General features: G+C 31.9%; 3 protein-coding genes across 3 annotated transcripts; all 3 read left to right on the forward strand.

Annotated features, from left to right (window-relative positions):
- Positions 1–2,756: 2,756 nt before the first annotated feature.
- Positions 2,757–4,728, forward strand: LOC126714787 (U-box domain-containing protein 3-like). The gene is made up of 2 exons (XM_050415095.1): positions 2,757–3,162; positions 3,599–4,728. Exons 1-2 carry the CDS (start codon positions 2,948–2,950, stop codon positions 4,392–4,394), a joined length of 1,011 nt encoding a protein of 336 aa, XP_050271052.1. The 5' UTR covers positions 2,757–2,947; the 3' UTR covers positions 4,395–4,728.
- Positions 4,729–14,039: 9,311 nt separating this feature from the next.
- On the forward strand, positions 14,040–15,565 carry LOC126714786 (U-box domain-containing protein 40-like). The gene is made up of 2 exons (XM_050415094.1): positions 14,040–14,254; positions 14,723–15,565. The coding sequence occupies exons 1-2, from the start codon at positions 14,040–14,042 to the stop codon at positions 15,549–15,551; spliced, it is 1,044 nt and encodes a 347-aa protein (XP_050271051.1). The 3' UTR covers positions 15,552–15,565.
- A 1,775-nt stretch (positions 15,566–17,340) lies between these two features.
- LOC126702549 (putative B3 domain-containing protein At1g78640) lies at positions 17,341–17,916 on the forward strand. The gene has a single exon (XM_050401281.1). The coding sequence runs from the start codon at positions 17,341–17,343 to the stop codon at positions 17,914–17,916; it is 576 nt and encodes a 191-aa protein (XP_050257238.1).
- The last annotated feature ends 5,730 nt before the right edge of the window (positions 17,917–23,646 follow it).

The raw sequence follows: 23,646 nt of genomic DNA on the forward strand, positions 1-23,646 counted from the left end.
AACAGGTTTGGAATTATAAATTCTAAACTTCTTACTATTTTTATTTTCTCTTTTTTTGGTTCAATGTGGACTTTACAATTACGCTAAACAACATCAACCAGGGTCTCAACCCCTGAAATAAAATGAAACTGAAAGAGTTTTCCAGAGAGAATGCATAAATCACCAGAATAGTTCATGCTATGATTCATGACTAAACTTCATACTTTATGCTGGGTAAAAATAAAAAAGTACAATATTATAATCATTAATTTTCAATAAAAATGTACAATATTGCTTTATGCTATAATCATAAATTTTAGAAAGTTTTTATATAAATAAACTGAATGAGACCCTTTCAATGGTTTTGTTCATTTTCAAGATGTTAGATATACAATATTATAATCATAAATTTCAACAAACTTTGAAGGAAATAAAATAATCATTTGAATAACAATCAGATATTGGATCATAATAATAATAAAGTGTGAGACTCCAACTTTTCCTAACGAAAGCAAATGAAGAAAAAGAAAATTGTGGAGCATTCAAATCATGCACCTACTACCAACATGAATGATCATGAAAATTTGGGAAGCATTTTCGTAAAGACAATGCCGCAGTATAGCGGCGAAAGCAAAGCAGAGGGATTCCTTTTTAAAGGGTCCCATCATTATTATTTTCTTTTTAAACTATAGTTTTTTTTTTTTTTTTTTTTTTTGACCAAAAGAACAAGTGAATATAAAGGATGTCCCATGACATTATTGATGAATTAATTTTTACTACAAAATATTCTGTGCTGTTTGTCAAGTCCTACACTTTGAAAAATGAAAAATGAGATATACATTATCCATGCTTTTAGTTTTTTATACACAATTGTCAGCTTTGGATCACGAGTTTTAGCCCAAAGTCATGCTATTCGGCAGAGCCCACATTCTCTACCACGTTACTATGGATATCACTGTTATTGGATGCTTTTTCTGTAATGAGTCCTATGTCCTTGCTTGAGCTTGAATCTTCTCTACTGTAATCTTTATATGTACCAAAAATTGGGATTATTAATTTATATTAACCCATATAAATTTCACATAGATACCCATAAAATGAAGGATTAAGATCCTTCTAGTATAGAGATTACAAGAGTAAAACGTTTTTTCACAACTACTAACGTAGAATGTTGATGTTGTAACTGATACAAAGTAAAAAATGATATTAGTAATGGATCTATGTAAAAGTAACATTGTTTCAATCAGTACTTACCACCTTAGCATATAGTGAGAAAGATTGCAAAAATTTAGAAAATGTTAAAATTACTACTAATCTTACTATAATAGATTTATAAATTGACATGAGAATGGATGTGATTGGTATCACTTCACTGTATCCTTAGTATTTGTTATTAATTGCATGTGGCATACTTATATAAAAATTGATCAATTAGATGTCAAAGTTAAGCCCTTAGTAGAAGATAGGAAGGCATATTTATTAGGAATTTAGGAGAGGATATGTGACTGAAGTAAATGTTACTAAGAAAATATCTTTCAAAATCCCTTTCATGTTAAAATCATACCTTGAAAAGGAAGTTTAAAAATCAATGTTCAATGTTACTGCCAATATGGTTTATTATATTAACTTGGTGATCTTATAAAAGTTATATGGGTGACTAGGATCTAGCAAGATATTTATCTATACATTAGGGGAAAACAATTTATAAATCATAATTGATCCATTATATCTTCTCTGCTAATGTGGAAAAATATACTCCCTCCGTCCCATTTTGTTTGTCCTCTATTCCATTTTGGGATGTCCCAAAATATTGTCCTGTTTCTAAAAATAAAATTCATTAATATACTAATGTTCCTATTATACCCCTATTAATTTACTAATTCAATTTTTTGACAAATTTATTTAAGGGTAGTTTTGGAAACTTATATATTTTTAAAAGGTATACAAGATAATAAATGATGTTTTCTTAAAAAGTTTGACTTTTCAAACAGGACAAACAAAGTGGGACGGAGGGAGTATATGTATATGACACAAGTTAAAAAAAGAAGCTAACCGTTTCATCTTTCAAGGGTTTGAAATGTCATACACAATAATTTCTACACACTGTCCAGTGTTGAAAGGCTAAGCAGTAAGAGAATTCAGTGAATCGTAAAAAATAAAAAATAAAAATAAATAAATAAATAAATGTGTTACTCCTTGAAACTCTTGAAAACACCCATTAGAGCAGTCAACTAATTGATGCTCTAATCACAACTACTAATGGCTTTGGTTTCTTTTTCAGTGATTGCCCAATATGAACTCCAAAAGAAAAAAAGAAATGTGAACTTCATTAGCGATGATACATGTAACACATGCCTATTAATGTATAGTGTATTAGTGTATTAGTGTAGTGATCACATACTTATTTTGACTATCCAAAAAAACAAATCACATAAGTATGGGTCGTAATAATAAACAATTCACCGCCTGTGGTGGTTGATATACTCCTTGCTGATAAGGAGACTTCCTATTGTAATATACTTGTTCCTGCTTAGTTGGTTTTAATGTTATCTTGTCTTACCAAAAAAAATAATAATAATAAACAATTAAGTCCACGAGGATCCCAAAAATTATATCATTTGTAAACAAATTTTAAAAAACTGCCATAAAACTGAAAAACAAAATCCCAAGAAAATCCCAAAATAAAAAATATTCCTAAAGTTTAAGGCGCTTGCTTCTATAAAAGGAGAGCAAAAGATTCATTCTTAGGAATCGTTATTGTATTTCCAAATCAGACATTCACAAAAAAGCTGACCAAAGAATAGGTAAGTTGCTTCAGACTGAAACAACGGATTTTGTAACCAACAAAAGCCAAAGATTACATCTTGAAGCAACCAATCCCGATACCAACATCATCAACATTAGTACCACTGCCTAAAAGAGTAGTTAGACAAGGCTCACAGAGAGAGACAGAGAGAGATTGGCTTTCATGGAAGAAATGGTGGTAGGAAATCTTTTTAATGGTGAGAGAGATGCACAGATTCAAGCGGCTAGAGAACTCAGTAAACTCAGTAGTAAGCAGAGGCACAAGTTGGCTGAAAGAGGTGTCATGTCACCTTTAATTGTGATGCTTCACTCACAAGATTATGAGGCCATTGAAGCTGCTCTGTTTGCTCTGCTCAGCCTTGCCTTTGGCAGTGAACGGTTAGTCTATTCATCCTCAATATCTCAAAACTAAATGCATAGATATAATTCAAATTCATTTGTCATTAATTATTTAGTTTGTTTACAATCTGGGGTGGCTCTGAACTTTCATCATTGTAACAAATAGAAAAGAAATTAATGGTACTAATACACAATGTACCTTCTATTTCAAGTAGTGTGTGGCAAAATTTTGGTACAGAAAGTTTTACTTTTTATACACCCGTGCTCTTTGCTTGATTAGTGGGACTATGGAATAAGTTCTTGTAATGGTGTGTGCCATTCAGTAGTGGCCCCCAATTACAATGATGATTCTGCACCAACATTTATGTATAAAACACATTGAGAAATTATTTTTCTTGAGTTTTACGAAAGTATTCTATAAAGTTTTTCAATAGTACACTTGAAATTCTGAAATGAAATTATATTAATTTTACAGAAACAAGATCCGCATTGTGAAATCTGGGGCTATACCAGTTTTGCTGAACCTCCTTCAATGCCAAAACGAAGCACTGATTGAGCTCACTTTAGCAGCTATGTTGATCCTCTCTTCCTGCACAGCAAACAAGCTAAAAATCGCGTCTTCTGGCACCATACAACACTTGGTAGAGTTTCTCAATGGAGATTATAGTGGTGATAACAGCATGAATAGCATTAGCATGCAAGCCAAGCTTGACAGCATAGCGACTCTCCACAATCTCTCAACTTGTCAACAGATTATTCCATCAATTGCCTCTTCTGGTTTACTATATTCCTTGCTTCAGTTAATCCACAACTCGGAAAAGTCATCTGAATTGGTTGAAAAGACAATAGGGCTGCTTGAGAATATTGTTTCCTTCTCAGAGAATGCACTTTGTGAAACTGCTAGCGCAGATGGTGTAATTCACGCATTGGTTGAAACTATTGAGGATGGTTCCCCACAATGCAAAGAGCATGCAGTGGGAATCCTCCTGCTTATATGTCAAAGCAGCAGAGAAAGATATAGAGGATTGATTTTAAGGGAAGGAGTGATGCCAGGGCTACTTCAGTTGAGCGTAGATGGGACAAGGAGGGCTAAAAATGTGTCTAGAGAATTGCTGTTGCTTCTAAGGGATTGCTCAAGTTATGGTTCAAGAAACAAACAATCAAAACATGAGCTTGTAGAGCAGATTATGCAAGAAATTGATGCAGGAGATAACATCGAGGGTACGACACTAAGGCTGGTAGAGGAGATGATTGCAAAGCTTAGTACATGACCTGCCATTGTTTTAAATCAAAAATTATACTGGTCTGGGTCCAGGTGATGGGCTCACTCCTTGCAACATTTTGAGAAAGGTGTCTCTCTTTGTATATAGTACTGTTTTGGGATTCTGTTGCTAATTTGGGAGTCTGATCTTTATTGTGACGATTAGAACTCTGATATTTAACATAAAGATATTGACAATCACAAACAGTAGTAGTTTGATTTGACCAGCGTATGATACTGAGAAATTTGTCCTAATTTTGACATTCTTACTTCTTAGGATCCAATCCACCCAAGTTCCTTAGTGTACCCTACTATTCTCAACCAATGCAGCATTCATTCTATCATCCTTGTTCTTTTACTAAAAATATTTCTTAGTACGCCATGTTTCTGCTTCTCATTGCTACAGTAGGGGAACATATGACAATGCATGAATTACAGTAGAGTTGTTAATTGTCTCATTAGTTTGTAGTCAATTTTCAAAATGAAGGGTAAAGATAACAGATTTTTTTTATAAGCAGTATAGATGACACATTGGGAATAAAGCATTGTTGAGGAAGCAATTTTAGCTCTTCAAGGGAAAGGAAAGGAAAAACAAAATTTTGCTTGTACAACCATTAAGATAGAATTTATAATGTCGGCGGGCCACGTTTGGTTTAAAGTCCATATTTTTACTAGCTCTTACTATTTCCCAATGTAGGTGTAACCTTTTACAAGCCTCCTTAACGTATGCATAAGAGTACCCGTTAACAAAAACTAATTATTTATTACACATAGTATATTAAATCTCTCTTTCAAACAAATGAGAGCCTCATATGGTCACATGTGTGTCTTGCCCATAAGACCCACTCTAATGTGAAAATGAGACATTATACCTAGTGCACATAATAATTTCTCATGGGCCTATATGTTACTTAAGCACATGGGCTTCTCTATCTCAAAATACATATTAAATTTTTTTTTAAGAAAAATACATATTAAATTATAGTTATTAAACTTATATGGTTATATTGGCCCAAATGGTCAGACCAGTGAACCGATGACTGATGAGTATCTAGACCGATTCAAGTTTTTTATTAGAGATCATTAGTCCTATAAAATGAAGTCAAATTCAATCTGTTCTTTGTAGCTTGTTCAACTCGGACATGTTTTTGGAAACCCTCCGGCTTTTTTCATGTACTTCACGTCACTGTTTATCTAATTTTTATATTTTTTAGGAATTTTGGCTTTTTGAAAAAAGAAAAATGCTATAAGTATAAGGAAATAAATCACTAAATACAATATATCTTACATAGTATATCTTTATTAAAAAGAATTTATTTTGAAAAAAAAATTATAAATTTTCAAAATAGTTTAAATTACTTTCCTTTCAAAATTTTGAAGTAACAATGTATTTAAGCCTTCTCAAAGGTAAATGATAAATGGACTTTTTGTTTTATATAAACAAATAGTGGGGGAGGAGGAGGTAGGGTTCAAACCACATACATGAGACATTACAAAAGATAACATTACTATTATACTATCCTTTGAATCTCATGAATCCACGTACATGAGAGATGAGACACCACAAAAAATATCATTACCACTATACTATCTCTTGAATCCCATGAATCGACTCATTTGGCACATAAGAAATGGAAAGATTGTTTGTTTTCTAGATGAATTCAAGACTACCTTGTGGACTACTATTGGAACATATTTACGGGCATTTTAAAGAGCATGAGGAATAATTCAAGGTTTCAGACATAATTTCTCCCTCGGTTAATTTGGAATTTCATTATTATCTTTGCATTCCAATTTTTCAAAAAAAAAAAAAAAAATCTCTTAGATATGGAACTCCTATAGTATTTTGATTTTAATATTTTTAGACTGGTTAAGATATTTTGAGATTATACCGAATTTTTTTTTTTTTTTTAAGAAGAAGATTATACCGAATTAAATGTTGTTATTGTTGATTTTGTATATTGTGAATTTGTGATAATATTTAAGGAAAAAATTTATTTTCCATACGAGCCAAATGCTAAAGATGTCTTTTGGAGCATTTTCAGAAATGGAATCAAGCACAAGAAAATAAATTGCTTCTTGCAAGAATTTTCAGCTGAAAATATTTACAGTTGGAACATTTTTCACATAGAAACAAAAGCAATCTAAGTAAAATTTTCCTATCCCCTATTGGAGCGATTATAAAAACTGTTCTGATTTTATCTTGTTGTAGCACACTTTATATTTTGTAATATATTTTTTTTTTTCTATTAAATGCATACCTTATTTCACTCAAAAAACTTTATAACTCAATAGACACTTTCTGGTATTTCCAACCAAAATATCCAACTTTTAAATCTCTCTTCTCTTAACTATCAAATTATTGAAGAAAAAAAATTAATAAATTATTGAAAATATACGCACCTCTTTCATGAAAAATATAAAATATATAATAATAACAATTAAATTAAATAAATGCTGACAGCCCTATTTAGCATTGGATCATATACGTTAACAAACAAACAAAATCATCAAAGGCCTAAACCCAATATATATGGGTCTCTAGGAGGGATGGCCTTGACCATCATGGCCCAATTAAACATATATAATGTTCCTTTTCACTATTTATGGCCCAAGTCACCGGCGGCAAAAGCAAAGCCTCTCCACGTTTGGAAATCTCAATAGATTTAAAACACATAAATCCACCTACCGATCCGCCAAATCCAACTCAACCCAACCCAACCCGTCGGGTTGGGTTGATTTTTAAGGCTTGATGGGTTGAGTTGGGTTACAAAAAATTTTTTATAGCAGATCGGATTGGGTTTGGGTCATAAAATTACAAACCCACCAAATCCAACCCGACCCATCCATATTTAATATATATTTAAAATATATTATATATTTAATAAACTTTTTTTTTAAATCAGCTGTATGGCACTTATATATATTTAAATATATATTATATATTTAATAATTTTTTTTTTAAAAAAAAAAAACCAACCAACCAACCAACTGTAGAGCAGCACTTTCTCGGTTCCTCCTACTAATACTAATTTAATATATATATATATAATATATTATATAATTAATAAATTTTTTAAAATAACCAGTTTTTCCTATCTTATATAAAAGTCAATTAGTTCACACAAATTCTAATAAATTACTATTGTTGTTTAGTCATTAGTGTTGTTTGCCTTTAAGGAGTTACATTGATACTAATCTTTAGGTTTTTTTAATATATTAATATTTATATTTTTTTCTACTCAATTTAATAATAATAAATAAATAAATAATTTGTCAAACCCATGGAGTTCAACCCAACCCATGTGGGTTGGGTTGGGTTGAATTTTTTTTTACCCACCATGGTGGGTTGGGTCAAAAAATTCCCTCAACCTGACAACCTAACCCGACTCATGCACCCCTACTGCTTATGTTTGGATTTCTTGCCAAAGTCTATTGCCTTCTATATAATATTATTAATAGAAGTGCCACTACGCCTGAATCTCTCTCTCTCTCTTTAGTCGCCAAAAAAAAAAACACACACACACACTCTCAATTGGGTTTATTTTGTGAACAAAAAACAATGGATTTTAAAACCAAAAAAAAACCCAAACTTTACATCTTGAAGCAACCAATCCCATTGTCCCAATACCAACATCAACATTAGCATCACTTCCTTGCAAGAAAACATAGTTAGAGAAGTTGTGAGAGACGCAGAGAGGAAGCTTGCTTTCATGGAGGAAGTGATGGTACAAAATCTTTTTAATGGTGCTAGAGAAGCAATGATTGAAGTGGCTAGAGAACTCAATAAACTTAGTAGTAAGCAGAGGCACAATTTGGCTGAAAGAGGTGTTATATAACCTTTGATTATGATGCTTCATTCGCAAAATTATGAGGCCATTGAAGCTGCTCTGTTTGCTCTCCTCTGTCTTACCTTTAGCAGTGAACGGTTAGTTTATTCATCCACAATAATATCAAATTTCACTTCTTCAGTTCACAAAACTAAATTCTTAAATATAATTCAAATTCATTTTTATTGTGGTTTCTATCTTTCTCGATTTTCATATTAGGGATTTTGGCATTCAATTTGGGGAAGATTCGTTATGTCATAGGTTTTGTCAAAAGTAAAAATAAATTGTAATTTCTTAATAATAAAATGTTGCCACACAATAATTAACAGAGAGATAAGGTTCATTTTTTAAATTTCAAGGGTTAATAACTATCACTTGAAACCTTTTTTTCTTTTCTTTTTTTTTCTTTTTTTTTTTTTTTTGAGAAGAGACTCACTTAAAAAAAATAAAAAATAAAAAAATAAAAAAACACCTCAACTCCATATTTATGGATTCTTGACCATATGTGATGTCCCTTTTCATCTTTCTTTTCTTTTTCTTTTTCTTTTTCTTTTTCTTTTTTTTTTTTTCTTTTTTATCAGGATGTCCCTTTTCATCTATTTTTTTTTTTTTTTTTTTATTACCCTTTTCATCTATTTGTTGTGCAAGTGAAAAGGGGAAAACAAAAATAAATAATAAAATAAAACCAGCCTTTATATGTTCGACCACAACATAAAAAGACCCCACTGTCACTGGTACAACATAGGCGGCAAAAATTCAAAGGATTTCTAATATTACTCCTTACAGCAATCGGAAATTCCAATCAGATTTGAAACCTAAATCCTTCATAGTTTTGGATTTCTTGCCACAAAAGCCTCATACTGATATATAATATAAGTGTCATTACCTTACATATATCACCTCCTTTCATTCCAAGAAACACAAACCCTCTTCTATTAACCTTTCTTTCTGCCATTACCGTTTACTTATTACTCTTCATTCCAAGAAACACAAAACCACAAAACCTCTGTAACCCTTTCTTTCTTTCTTTCTTTCTTTATTTCTCAACATAATGAAGGGTCTTCTAACTCTAAGCCTAAGGCCCTACACTTCAATCACTGAAGCCCTGAAGCCTAGGAGTGTGCTACAAACCAAGAAAACCCAAGAAGGAAAAGATGGTCAAAACAGAGAACTTGCATTGGAAATATTTGAGGCCAAAAAAGAAAATTTCGCAACTGATGAGGTTATTTCCTCTGCTTCTGAAAGTACAGGGAAAGAACCTATCTTTTATAATTTTTTACCCATTCCTGAGAATGATCAACTCCAAGTCAGACAAGGAAACGTGTTTGTAACCAAAACCCATCATGAATATGCAGAGGTTTCAACAGAATTGAAGTTAGGTTATGGTTCTTGCATAACTAATAAGAGGAAAGCAAGTGAAAACTTGGCCAATTTCTCTCTGTCATCTACAGCTTATGGAATCAAAAGAATGAGACTTAATAGCCATAAAGTTGAAAAAGGAAAAGGGCCTAATGGTGTGTCATTGGAGTTGAAGCTTGGCCTTGACCCTTGGGTTATCAAGAAGAGGATTCAGTTAAGTGATATAGGTCATTTGGCTAGGCTCTTGTTAGCAGCAGATCTGGTGAAGGGGCATATTTTGCCACTATGGAATGCGAGGCGCATTGAAGGCATCAAGAATGGGGTACGAGTTGCTGTTTGGGATTGTGATACCAAGTCTGAACATCAGTTGATCTTCAAACAGTGGCCAAGTAATGGGTGTTATGTCCTCAATGAAAAATGGACTACGGATTTTGTGTGGAGGAGGGGTCTGAAGAAAGGTTATGAGATTGGATTTTATTGGGATCAAAGCAATTCAAGATTCAATTTTAGCATTCTCAAGCGGGCTTCAAGCAATTAATCCTCTCTCCACTAGTTTTCTCTTTGCAATTCATCTATGTTATAATAGAATTCTTTGCCAAGTGTCTAATATCTCGGGTGTGGAAGCTTGAGAGGTTGAAACTTTGAAGATAGTTTGTCTTTTTATTTTATTTTTCCCTATGATATTGCTTGTACATCTTGGGGTTATTACAATTTAGGACAAATGGAGAATGGTGAATTACTTGTTCCATTCTTTTTATTTTTTTATTTTAATTCAATTTCAACTCCTTTGTTCTTATCCTATTGCCTATTGGTCAACTTTGAAAGTTGTGTGGTAGTGTCTGCTTAATTTCTGAAAAATAGAATTAGCCTAGTGTGAAGCTTTTGTTTAGCTTTGATTGAGTAAACTCCTATTTTTGTTTAAACATACCCTAGATGGTTTGGAATGAAAATTTAAAAAATGATGGTTTGGTCATTAATTAGTTTTTACATCATGTTATTCCTTATAATTGTAGTCGTCTAAACATTCATTCTATCATCCTTGCTCTTTTACTAAAAATATTTCTTAGTATCCCCATGTTTCTGCTTCTCATTGCTACAGCAGGGGAACATATGACAATGCATGAATTACAGTACAGTTGTTAATCGCCTCATTAGTTTGTAGTCCATTTTCAAAATGAAGGGTAAAGATGACAGATTTTTTTTATAAGCAGTAAAGATGACACATTGAGAATAAAGCATTGTTGAGTAAGCAATTTTAGCTCTTCAAGGGAACGGAAAGGAAAAACAAAACAAAACAAATTTGCTTGGGCTTTGACCGATTCTCATGGTGTATGAAATTATTTTGCTTGTACAACCGTTAAAGATAGAATTGATAATGTAGTCAAGTTACTTTTGGTTTAAAGTCCATATTTTTACTAGCTTTTACTATTTTTCAATATAGGTGTAACCTTTTATAAGCCTTGTTAACGTGTGTACAAGAATACGCATTAACAAAAACCAATTATTTATTATACGTAGTGTATTACATCTTTTTCTCAAACAGATGAGAGTCTCGTATGGTCACATAAGTGTCTTTGCCCATAGGACCCACTCTCATATGAAAATAAGACATTATACCTAGTGCACATAATAATTTCTCATGGGACTATGTGTTACTTAAGCACATGTAAAGTGCAAACTGGGTTTCTTTATCTCAAAATACATATTAAATTATTTTTTTGAGAAGAATACATTTTAAAGTATAGTTATTAAACTTATATAGTTATATTGGCCCAAATGGTCAGACCAATGAACCGATGAATGATGAGTATCCAGAGTTCTAGCCCGATTCAAAGTTTTTTATTAGAGATCGTTAGCCCTATAAAATGAAGTCAAATTCAATTTGTTCTTTGTAGCTTGTTCAACTCGGAGATGTTTTTGGAAATCCTCAGGCTTTTTCATGTACTTCACATCACTGTCTATCCTATTTTTATATTTTTTTTGGAATTTCAGCTTTTTGAATAAAGAAAAATGCTATAAGTATACGGAAAGAAATCATTGAATACAATATATCTTACATAGTATATCTTTATTAATACGAATTTATTTTGAAAAAATATATATATAAATTTTCAAAATGGTTTAAATTACTTTCCTTTCAAAATTTTGAAGTACTAATGTATTTAAGCCTTCTCAAAAGTAAATGATTAATGGACTTTTTGTTTAAATTTGGCTTACCTCTCATACTTTTTAAAAAAGAATCTATTTTTGTTTTAATAAAAGACTACTACATCACCCACTAACTAAATAAAATGTGAAAATTAAAACCTACTACCACTTGCCAGGACATGTCCAATAAAAAAAGTATCGGAGATAAGCCAAACCCTTTTTGTTTTATATAGACAAGTAGTAGGGGAGGAGGTGAGGTTCAAACCACATACATGAGACATCACAAAAGATACAATTACCATTATACTATCCCTTAAATCCCATGAATCCACATACATGAAAAATGAGACACCACAAAAGATACCATTACCACTATACTATCTCTTGAATCCCATGAATCGACTCATTTGACACATAAGAGATGGACAAATTGTTTGTTTTTTAGATGAATTCAAGGCTACCTTGTGGACCGGTGTTGAAACATATTTATGGACCTTTTAAAGAGCATGAGGAATAACTCAAGGTTTCAGACATAATTTCTCCCTCGGGTAATTTGGAATTTCATCATTATCTTTGTTTTCCAATTTTTCAAAAAAAATAATCTCTTAGATATGGAACTCCTATAGTATTTTGATTGTAATATTTTTAGATTGGTTAAGATATTTTGAGATTATACCGAATTAAATGTTGTTGTTGATTTTGTATATTGTGATATTATTTAAGGAAAAAAAATTTGTTTTCCATACGAGCCAAATGCCTAAAGATGTCTTTTGGAGCATTTTCAGAAATGAAATCAAGCACTAGAAAATAAATAGCTTCTTGAAAGAATTTTCAGCTGAAAATATTTACAGTTGGAACATTTTTCACATAGAAACAAAAGCAATCTAAGTAAATTTTTCCTATCCCCTATTGGAGCGATTAAAAAAAAATGTGCTGTTTTTATCTTGTTGTAACACACTCTATATTTTATAATATTTTTTATCTATTAATACATATCCTATTTCATCCAAAAAAAAGCTTTATAACTCAATAGACACTTTTTTTTATTTCCAACCAAAATATCCAACTTTCAAAAATCTCTTCCTTTAACTATCGAATTATTGAAGAAAACAAAACTAATGACTTATTGAAAAAATACACATCTCTTTCATGAAAAATATAAAATAAATAATAATAACAATAAAAATAAATAAATGCTGACAACCCTATTTAGCATTGGACCTTATACTTTACAAACAATCAAAATCATCATAAGCCTAAACCCAATATATATGGGTCTCTAAGAGGGATGGTCTTGACCATCTGGCCCAATTAAACATATATAATGTGGCGATTTTGGCCCATTAGCATTTATTTTTAAAATATTTAGGCCCGAAACACTGTTTGGGAAATATATAGCAATATTTAGGCCAAGCTCGAGTACCATGTTTTTTTAATCTACTATCGCCCCATATTCAAGGAACCCTATAGTGGCGTTTTTAATCCCTATAGTGACGTTTTCGGGCCAAAAAACGCCACTATAGGGCCCCTTGAACCTGTTATGGGACTTATAAAAAAAATTTGCAGGAAAACGCCGCTATAGGGACCAAAAACGTCACTATAGGGCTTAAAAACGCCACTATAGGGCCCCTTGAACCTGTTATGGGGACTCGTAAAAAAATTTTGCATGAAAACGCCGCTATAGGGCCCGAAAACGTCACTATAGGGCTTAAAAACGCCACTATAGGGCTCATTGAATATGGGGCGACAGTGGATTAAAAAAACATGGTACTCGAGCTTGCCAAGCTCGAGTACCTAAAAAAGTGGTATATTGCTATATATTTTCCAAACAGTGTTTCGAGCCTAAATATTTTAAAAATCAATGCTAATGGGCCAAAATCGCCTATATAATGTTCCTTTTCACTATTTATGGCCCAAGTCACCGCCCAACTAAGAACTAGGCGGCAAAAGCAAAACCTCTCGAAGTTCGGAAATCTCAATAGATTTAAAACACATAAATCCTACTTATGTTCGGATTTCTTGCCAAATTCCATTGCCTTGGCTTCCATATAATATAACTTATATTGTATAAGTGCCACTACACCTGAATCTCTATCTCTCTCTCTCTCTTTAGTACCAAAAAAAAACACAAACACTCTCAATTGGGTTTATTCTGTGAACCAAAAAACAATGGATTTTCAAACCAAAAAAACACAGACTTTTCATCTTGAAGCAACCAATCCCATTGTCCCAATACCAACATCAACATTAGCATCACTTCCTCACAAGAAAACATAGTTAGAGAAGTTTTGAGAGACACATAGAGGAAGCTTGCTGTCATGGAGGAAGCGGTGGTACAAAATCTTTTTAATGGTGCTAGAGAAGCAATGATTGAAGCGGCTAGAGAACTCAGTAAACTTAGTAGTAAGCAGAGGCAAAATTTGGCTGAAAGAGGTGTTATCTCTCCTTTGATTATGATGCTTCATTCGCAAGATTATGAGGCCATTGAAGCTGCTCTGTTTGCTCTCGTCTGCCTTACTTTTGGCAGTGAACGGTCAGTTTCTTCATCCACAATAATATCAAGTTTCACTTCTTAAGTTCTCAAAACTAAATTCTTAGATATAATTCATATTCATTCATCGTTAATCATTGAATTTGTTTGCAATCTGGGTTGGCTTTGAACTTTCATCATTATGACAAATAGAAAAGAAATTCAGGATACTAATCCACAACAAATCTTCTATAGAAAATAATGTGCTGCAAAATTAGTACAAAAACTAAAAAGTTTTACTTTTTCTACCCCCATGCCCTTTGCTGGATTATTCGGACCATGGAATTTGTATTAGTAATACTGTAATAGTTGTTGCTATTCAGTAGTGGCCCCCAATCATAATGATGATTATGTGCTAACATTTATGTATAGAACACATGAGAATTTATTTTTTTTAGTATAGAAGTTAAATGTTCTGTATTTTCCAATAGTTGACTTGGGAATTCTGAATTTTTTTTTTTTTTTTTACAGAAACAAGATCCGCATTGTGAAATCTGGGCCCATACCAGTCTTGCTAAGCCTCCTTCAATGTCAAAATGAAGCACTGATTGAGCTCACATTAGCAGCAATGTTCATCCTCTCTTCTTGCACAGCAAACAAGCTAGCAATCGCTTCATCTGGGACCATCCAGCACTTAATACAGTTTCTCAATGAAGGTGTTAACAACATGAATAGCATTAGCATGAAAGCCAAGCTCGACGCCATAGCCACACTCCACAATCTCTCAACTTGTGACCAGATTATTCCTTCAATTGCCCCTTCTGGTTTATTATCTTCCATCCTTCAATTAATCTACAACTCGGAAAAGTCATCAGAGTTGGTTGAAAAGATAATGGGGCTAATTCAGCATATCGTTTCCTCATCAGAAAGTGCACTTTGTGAAATTGCTAGCACACATGGTGTCATTTGTGCAATGGTTGAAACTATGGAGGATGGTTCTCCACAATGCAAAGAGCATGCAGTGGGAATCCTCTTGCTTATATGCCAGAGCAATAAAGAAAGATATAGAGGTTTGATTTTAAGGGAAGGAGTGATGCCAGGGCTACTTCAGTTGAGTGTACATGGGACATGGAGGGCTAAAGATATGGCTAGAGAATTGTTGTTGCTTCTGAGGGATTGCTCAAGTTATAGTTTAAGAAATGAACAACCAAAGGTTGAGCTTATAGAGGCAATCATGCAAGAAATTGATGCAAGAGAGAACATGGATATGACAACACTAATAGAGATGATGGAAAAGTGGAATAATGGAAAATATAAGAAGAATAGAAAAGTTGGAGTTAGGAAAAGATTTTTGTTATGATTTTTATTATCCTTCTTGTGTATTTAGTAAGATGGATAGAAAATTATAATGATAAAAATGAATATACATTTATTTCGTTTGGTTGAAAGAAAGATTTTTGCTATGATTTTTGTTATCTTTCTTGTATGTTTAGTAAGATGAATTAAAAAGTAGAATAATAAAAATGAATATACATTTATTTTGTTTGGTAGAAAGAAAAAATTAAAGGAAAGAAATAAAAATTTCTATTGATTTATTAAAATAATTATTTTAATATTATTATAATTTATTTGTATATGTTTTATTTTATTTTTTTTATATATATGTTGTGAAATTGAGCTTGAAACTATCTAAAAAAATTGAGGTTATCTTTATTCAATATTGTTACTTTTGACTATTCACTCTATTAATTGTTTATATCATAAGTAATTTATAAATTAATTTATAATTAATTTTTTAAGAACAAGCATAATTTCAAAAGCATAGATAATAGTTCTAAGTTTCATATTATAATATCAGAAAATTAATTAAAAACTCATCTAAAATTAATATTTTAAAAATAAATAAATAATGAATAATAAGTAGATAAAAGAAAAAGAATCTATTCCTTTGGCTTTATATGCTTCCAAATGTATAATACTATACGCACGTGCACATGTGAAAAAGATCTACATCCTCAACCTTCATTTTTTATAATTGCCTCTATCTTTCTCAATTCTCATATTAGGGATTTTGGCATTTAATTTGGGGAAGATTCGTTATGAAATAGGTCAATACTATTGGGGCTTCAAATATCTTAATGGGTCATGGGTTTTCTAAATGTAAAATAAACTTAATTTCTTAATAAAAAATGGTGACATGTTACTATAAAAATGACATGTCATTTCTCCGTTAGTCATATAGAAATTGAAATTCAATAGTATACATTTTTTAAATTTCAAATATCAATAACACTCACTTAAATTTGAGGAACTAAAAACACTGACTTAGCAATAATGTATTTTGGCCTTCTTTAAATGATTTTTTTCTTCTTTTTTTTTTTTTTTTTACTTCCATTTGTGCTATTCTCCCTAATCCTTAATATATGTGTATTCAACAGCCCCGAGATCTTGACCATATGTGAAGTACCCTTTCATCTATTTGTTGCGCAAGTGAAAAGGGAAAAACAAAAATAAATAATAAAATAAAATAAAACCAGCCATTATATATTCGACCACAACATAGAAAGACCTCGTTGTCACTGGTACAACATAGGCGGCAAAAATTCAAAGGATTTGTGATATTACTCCTCACAGCAATCGAAAATTTCAGTCAGATTTGAAACCTTAATCCAAAATAGTATGGGTTTCTTGCCCCAAAAGGCTCAAACTGATATATAATCTAAGTCTCATTACCATACATATATCACTTCCTTTCATTCCAATAAACACAACCCCTCTTCTGTAAACCTTTCTTTCTGCCATTACCGTTCATTGCTCTTCATTCCAAGAAACACAAACCCTCCGTAACCGTTTCTTTCTTTCTTTATTTATCAACGTAATGAAGGGTCTTCTAACACTAAGCCCAAGGCCCTGCACTTCAATCACTGAAGCCCTAAAGCCTAGGAGTGCTACAAACCAAGAAAACCCAAGAAGGAAAAGATGGCCAAAACAGAGAACTTGCATTGGAAATATTTGAGGCCAAGAAAGAAAATTTCGCAACTGATGAGATTATTATTTCCTCTGCTTCTGAAAGTATAGGGAAAGAACCTATCTTTTATAATTTTTTACCCATTCCTGAGAATGATCAACTCCAAGTCAGTCAAGAAAACATGCTTGTAACCAAAACCCATCATGAATCTGAAGAGGTTTCAACAGAGTTGAAGTTGGGTTATGGTTCTTGCATAGCCAATAAGAGGAAAGCAAGTGAAAACTTGGCCAATTTCTCTCTGTCATCTACAGCTTGTGGAATCAAAAGAATGAGACTTAATAGCCATAAAGTTGAAAAAGGAAAAGGGCCTAATGGTGTGTCATTGGAGTTGAAGCTTGGCCTTGAACCTTGGGTTATCAAGAAGAGGATTCAGTTAAGTGATATAGGTCATTTGGCTAGGTTCTTGTTAGCAGCAGATCTGGTGAAGGGGCATATTTTGACACAATGGGATGCGAGGCGCATTGAAGGCATCAAGAACAGGGTACGAGTTGCTGTTTGGGATTGTGATACCAAGTCTGAACATCAATTGACCTTCAAACAGTGGCCAAGTAATAGGTGTTATGTCCTCAATGAAAAATGGACTACGGATTTTGTGTGGAGGAGGGGTCTAAAGAAAGGTGATGAGATTGGACTTTATTGGGATCAAAGCAATTCAAGATTCAATTTTAGCATTCTCAAGCGGGCTTCAAGTGATTAATCCTCTCTCCACTAGTTTTCTCTTTGCAATTCATCTATGTTATAATAGAATTTTTTGCCAAGTGTCTAATATCTCGGGTGTGGAAGTTTGAAACGTTGAAACTTTTAAGATAGTTTGTCTTTTTATTTTATTTTTCCCTGTGATATTGCTTGTACATCTTGGGGGTATTATATTTTAGGACAAATGGAGAATGGTGAATTACCTGTTCCATTCTTTTTAATTTTTTTATTTTAATTCAATTTCGACTCTTTTGTTCTTATCATGTTGCCTGTTGGTCAGCTTTGAAAGCTGTGTGGTAGTGTCTGCTTAATTTCTAAACAATAGAATTAGCCTAGTGTGAAGCTTTTGTTTAGCTTTGATTGAGTAAACTCCTATTTTTATTTAAACATACCCTAGATGGTTTGGAATTTTTTTTTTTTTTTTTAAATGGATGGTTGGGATCATTAATTAGTTTTTACATCGTGTTATTCCTTACAAATGCAGTCAATCTAAATATTTTTCCATCACAGTAACCGAGTTGATGTCCATTGTATCACTTGCTTTGCTTTTCTTATGTACTTCTCTCCTTATTTCTCAAATAATCCTTTTCATCATAAGCTTCTTAAAAGAGTGCTGGATTTGAACTGTTATGCAACTTATTTAAGATTCATAGTTTAGACATTATCTACAAAATGGAGGTTATCTTTATTCAACAGTGTTACTTTTGACTATTCACTCTATTAATTGTTTATATTATAAGTAATTTATAAATTAATTTTTTTAAGAACAAGCATAATTTCAAAAGCATAGATAATAGTTCCAAGTTTCATATTATAATATCAGAAAATTAATTAAAAACTCAACTAAGATTAATATTTTAAAAAAGAATAAATAATGAATAATAAGTAGATAAAAGAAAAAGAATTTATTCCTTTATTTGCTTCCAAATGTATAATACTATACACACGTGCACATGTGGAAAAGATCTACATCCTCAACTTTCATTTTTTAGCCTCTATCTTTCTCAATTCTCATGTTAGGGATTTTGGCATTTAATTTGGGGAAGATTCGTTATGAAATGGATCAATACTATTGGGGCAACAAATATCTTAATAGGTCATGGGTTTTTTAAATGTAAACTAAATTTAATTGCTTAATAAAAAAATGGTGTCATGTTACTTTAAAAATGTCATGTCATTTCTCTATTAGTTATATAGAAAATGAAATTCAATAATGTTCATTTTTTAAATTTCAAATATCAATAACGCTCACTTAAATTTGAGGAACTAAAAACATTGACTTAGCAATAATGTATTTTGGCCTTCTTTAAATGATTTTTTTTCTTTTTTTCTTTTTCTTTTTTTTTACTTCCATTTGTGCTATCCTCCCAAATCCTTAATATATCATATATGTCTATTCAACAGCCCCGGGGTCTTGACCATATGTGATGTACCCTTTCATCTATTTGTTGCGCAAGTGAAAAGGGAAAAACAAAAATAAATAATAAAACAAAATAAAATAAAACCAGCCATTATATATTCGACCGCAACATAGAAAGACCTCACTGTCACTGGTACAACATAGGCGGCAAAAATTCAAAAGATTTGTGATATTACTCCTCACAGAAATCGGAAATTCCAATCAGATTTGAAACCTTAATCCAACATAGTTTTGGCTTTCTTGCCCCAAAAGGCTCAAACTGATATATAATACAAGTGCCATTACCATACATATATCACTTCCTTTCATTCCAATAAACACAAACCCTCTTCTGTAAACCTTTCTTTCTGCCATTACCGTTCATTGCTCTTCATTCCAAGAAACACAAACCCTCTGTAACCCTTTCTTTCTTTCTTTATTTCTCAGCATAATGAAGGGTCTTCTAACTCTAAACCCAAGGCCCTGCACTTCAATCACTGAAGCCCTGAAGCCTAGGAGTGTGCCACAAATCAAGAAAACCCAAGAAGGAAAAGATGGCCAAAACAAAGAACTTGCATTGGAAATATTTGAGGCCAAGAAAGAAAATTTCGCAACTGATGAAGTTATTATTTCCTCTGCTTTTGAAAGTACAGGGAAAGAACCTATATTTTATAATTTTTTACCCATTCCTCAGAATGATCAACTCCAAGTCAGTCAAGGAAACGTGTTTGTAACCAAAACCCATCATGAATATGCAGAGGTTTCAACAGAGTTGAAGTTGGGTTATGGTTCTTGCATAGCCAATAAGAGGAAAGCAAGTGAAAACTTGGCCAATTTCTCTCTGTCATCTACAGCTTGTGGAATCAAAAGAATGAGACTTAATAGCCATAAAGTTGTAAAAGGAAAAGGGCCTAATGGTGTGTCATTGGAGTTGAAGCTTGGCCTTGACCCTTGGGTTATCAAGAAGAGTATTCAGTTAAGTGATATTGGTCATTTGGCTAGGCTCTTGTTAGCAGCAGATCTGGTGAAGGGGCATATTTTGACACAATGGGATGCGAGGCGCATTGAAGGCATCAAGAACGGGGTACGAGTTGCTGTTTGGGATTGTGATACCAAGTTTGAACATCAATTGACCTTCAAACAGTGGCCAAGTAATGGGTGTTATGTCCTCAATGAAAAATGGACTACGGATTTTGTGTGGAGGAGGGGTCTGAAGAAAGGCGATGAGATTGGACTTTATTGGGATCAAAGCAATTCAAGATTCAGTTTTAGCATTCTCAAGCGGGCTTCGAGCAATTAATCCTCTCTCTACTAGTTTTCTTTTGCAATTCATCTATGTTATAATAGAATTCTTTGCTAAGTGTCTAATATCTCGAGTATGGAAGCTTGAGACATTAACTTTTAAAATAGTTGTCTTTTTTTTTCCCTATGATATAAGTTGTACATCTTGGGGTATTACAGTTTAAAACAAATGGAGAATGGTGAATTACCTGTCCTATTTTTTGTACTTTTTTATTTTAATTTAGTTTAGACTCCTTTGTTCTTATCCTGTTGCCTGTTTGTCAGTTTTGGAAGCTATGGTTGTATCTGCTTAATTTTTGAACAATAGAATTAGCCTAGTGTGAAGCTTTTGTTTAGCATTGATTGAGTAAATTCCTATTTTTGTTTAAACATACCCCAGATGATTTGGAATTAAAATTTATAAAAAAAATAAAAATAAAAAAAAGGATGGTTGGGGTCATTAATTAGTTTTTACAACATGTTATTCCTTACAAATGTAGTCAATCTAAACATTTTTCTATCACAGTAAGAGTTGATGTCCATTGTATCACTTGTTTTTTTTGCTTTTCTCATGTACCTCTCTCCTTATTTCTCATATGATCCTTTTCATCATAAGCTTCTTAAAGAGTGCTGGATTTGAACTTTTATGCAAATGATTTTTTTTTTTTTTTTTTTTTTTGAGAAAATTATGCAAATGATTTAAGATTTATAGTTTTGACATAATCTGCCAAATGGAGAAGAAAAGATGAATGTATTCATCTCTAAATGAGATTTTTACTATAGTTGGGTGTACATGGGACATGGAGCGGGATATGGCTAGAGAATAGCTGTTGCTTCTGAGGGATTGCTCAAGTTATAGTCTAAGAAATAAACAACCAAAGCATGAGCTTATTGAGGTAATGATGCAAGAAATTGAAGCAAAAGAGAACATGGATATGACAACACTAATAGAGATGGAAAAGTGGAATAATGGAAATTATAAGGAGAATAGAAAAGTTGGAGTTACGAAAAGATTTTTGTTATCCTTCTTGTGTGTTTAGTAAGATGGATAGAAAAGTATAATGATAAAAATGAATATACATTTATTTTGTTTGGTTGAAATAAATATTTTTGGTAAGATTTTCATTATCCTTGTTGTTTATTAGTAAGATAAATAGAAAAGTAGAATGATAAAAGTGAATATACATTTATTTGGTTTGGTTGAAATAAAGATTTTTGTTATCCTTCTTGTATGTTTAGTAAAATGAATAGTAATTTTTTTTTTTTAAGAAGAAAATGAATAGAAAAGTATAATGATAAAAATGAATGTACATTTATTTTGTTTGGTTAAAATAAAGAAATAAGAATTTTTATCAATTATTATTATAATTATTTTAATAATTAATTTAGAAATTAACTATAATATTAAAAAATAGAATGAATGGTAAAAAGTAACAATGTTGAATATAAATAACTTCAAAATTTTAGATAGTTTCAAGCGCAATTTCATTGACAACATATATAAAAATAATAAAACATGAACAAATAATTTTAATTATAATTATAATTTTAAGAACAAGCATAATTTCATAAGCAAAAATAATAGTTCCAAGTTTTAAATTTCTATATCAGAAAATTAATTAAAAACTCAACTAAAATTAATATTTAAAAAAAGAATAAATAATGAATTATAAAGAAATAAAAGAAAAAAATCTACATCAATAGCACTTTCATTTATTTGCTGCAAAGTCTATACACATGTGCGGATGTTCCTATGTGGAAAAGATCCACATCCTCAACCTTCATTTTTATTGTTATCTCTATCTTTCTAGATTCTCATATTAGGGATTTTGAAATTTGATTTGGTGAAGAACCCGTTATGAAATGGGTCAACTATTGGAGTTTCAAATATCCTAATGGTTCATAAGTTTTCTTAGATGTAAAAATAAATTTTAAATTTTTCATGTTACTTTAAAGATGTCATGTTATTACACCATTAGTCACGTAAGAATTGAAACTCAATAATGTTCATTTTTTAAATTTTAGATACCAATAATGTTCACTTGAAACTTGAGGAACTAAAAACACTAACTTAACACTAATGTAATTTGGCTTTCCTTTACAAATGATTTTTATTTTACTTCTATTTTTGTTTTCCTCCTTAATCCCTCATATATGTCTATTAACTCCATATTTATGGGTTCTTGACCATATGTGATGTCCCCTTTCATCTATTTGTTGCACAAGTGAAAAGGGAAAAACAAAAATAAATAATAAAATAAAATAAAATAAAACCAATCCTTATATGTTCGACCACAACATAAAAAGACCTCATTGGTACAACATAGGCGGCAAAAATTCAAAGGATTTCTGATGTTACTCCTCACAGCAATCGGAAATTCCAATCAGATTTGAAACCTAAATCCTTCATAGTTTTGGATTTCTTGCCCCAAAAGCCTCAAACGGATATATAATATAAGTGCCATTACCCCTTACATATATCACTTCCTTTCATTCCAAGAAACACAAACCCTCTTCTGTAAATCTTTCTTTCTGCCATTACCGTTTACTTGTTGCTCTTCATTCCAAGAAACACAAACCCTCCGTAACCCTTTCTTTCTTTCTTTCTTTATTTCTCAGCATAATGAAGGGTCTTCTAACTCTAAGCCTAAGACCCTGCATTTCAATCACTGAAGCCATGAAGCCTACATGTGTGCAACAAACCAAGAAAACCCAAGAAGGAAAAGATGGCCAAAACAGAGAACTTACATTGGAAATCTTTGTGGTGAAGAAAGAAAATTCTTCAACTGATAAGGTTATTATTTCTTCTGCTTCTGAAAGTACAGAGAAAAAACCTATCTTTTTTAATTTTATACCCATTCGGGCCATTCCTGAGAATGATCAACTCCAAGTCTATCAAGAAAATGTGCTTGTAACCAAAACCTATCATGAATCTGAAGAGGTTTCAACAGAGTTGAAGTTGGGTTATGGTTCTTGCATAGCCAATAAGAGGAAAGCACGTGAAAATTTGGCCAATTTCTCTCTGTCATCTACAGCTTGTGGAATCAAAAG

This window comes from Quercus robur, chromosome 2 (genome assembly GCF_932294415.1).
Source record: "Quercus robur chromosome 2, dhQueRobu3.1, whole genome shotgun sequence".
Classification (NCBI taxonomy): domain Eukaryota; kingdom Viridiplantae; phylum Streptophyta; class Magnoliopsida; order Fagales; family Fagaceae; genus Quercus; species Quercus robur.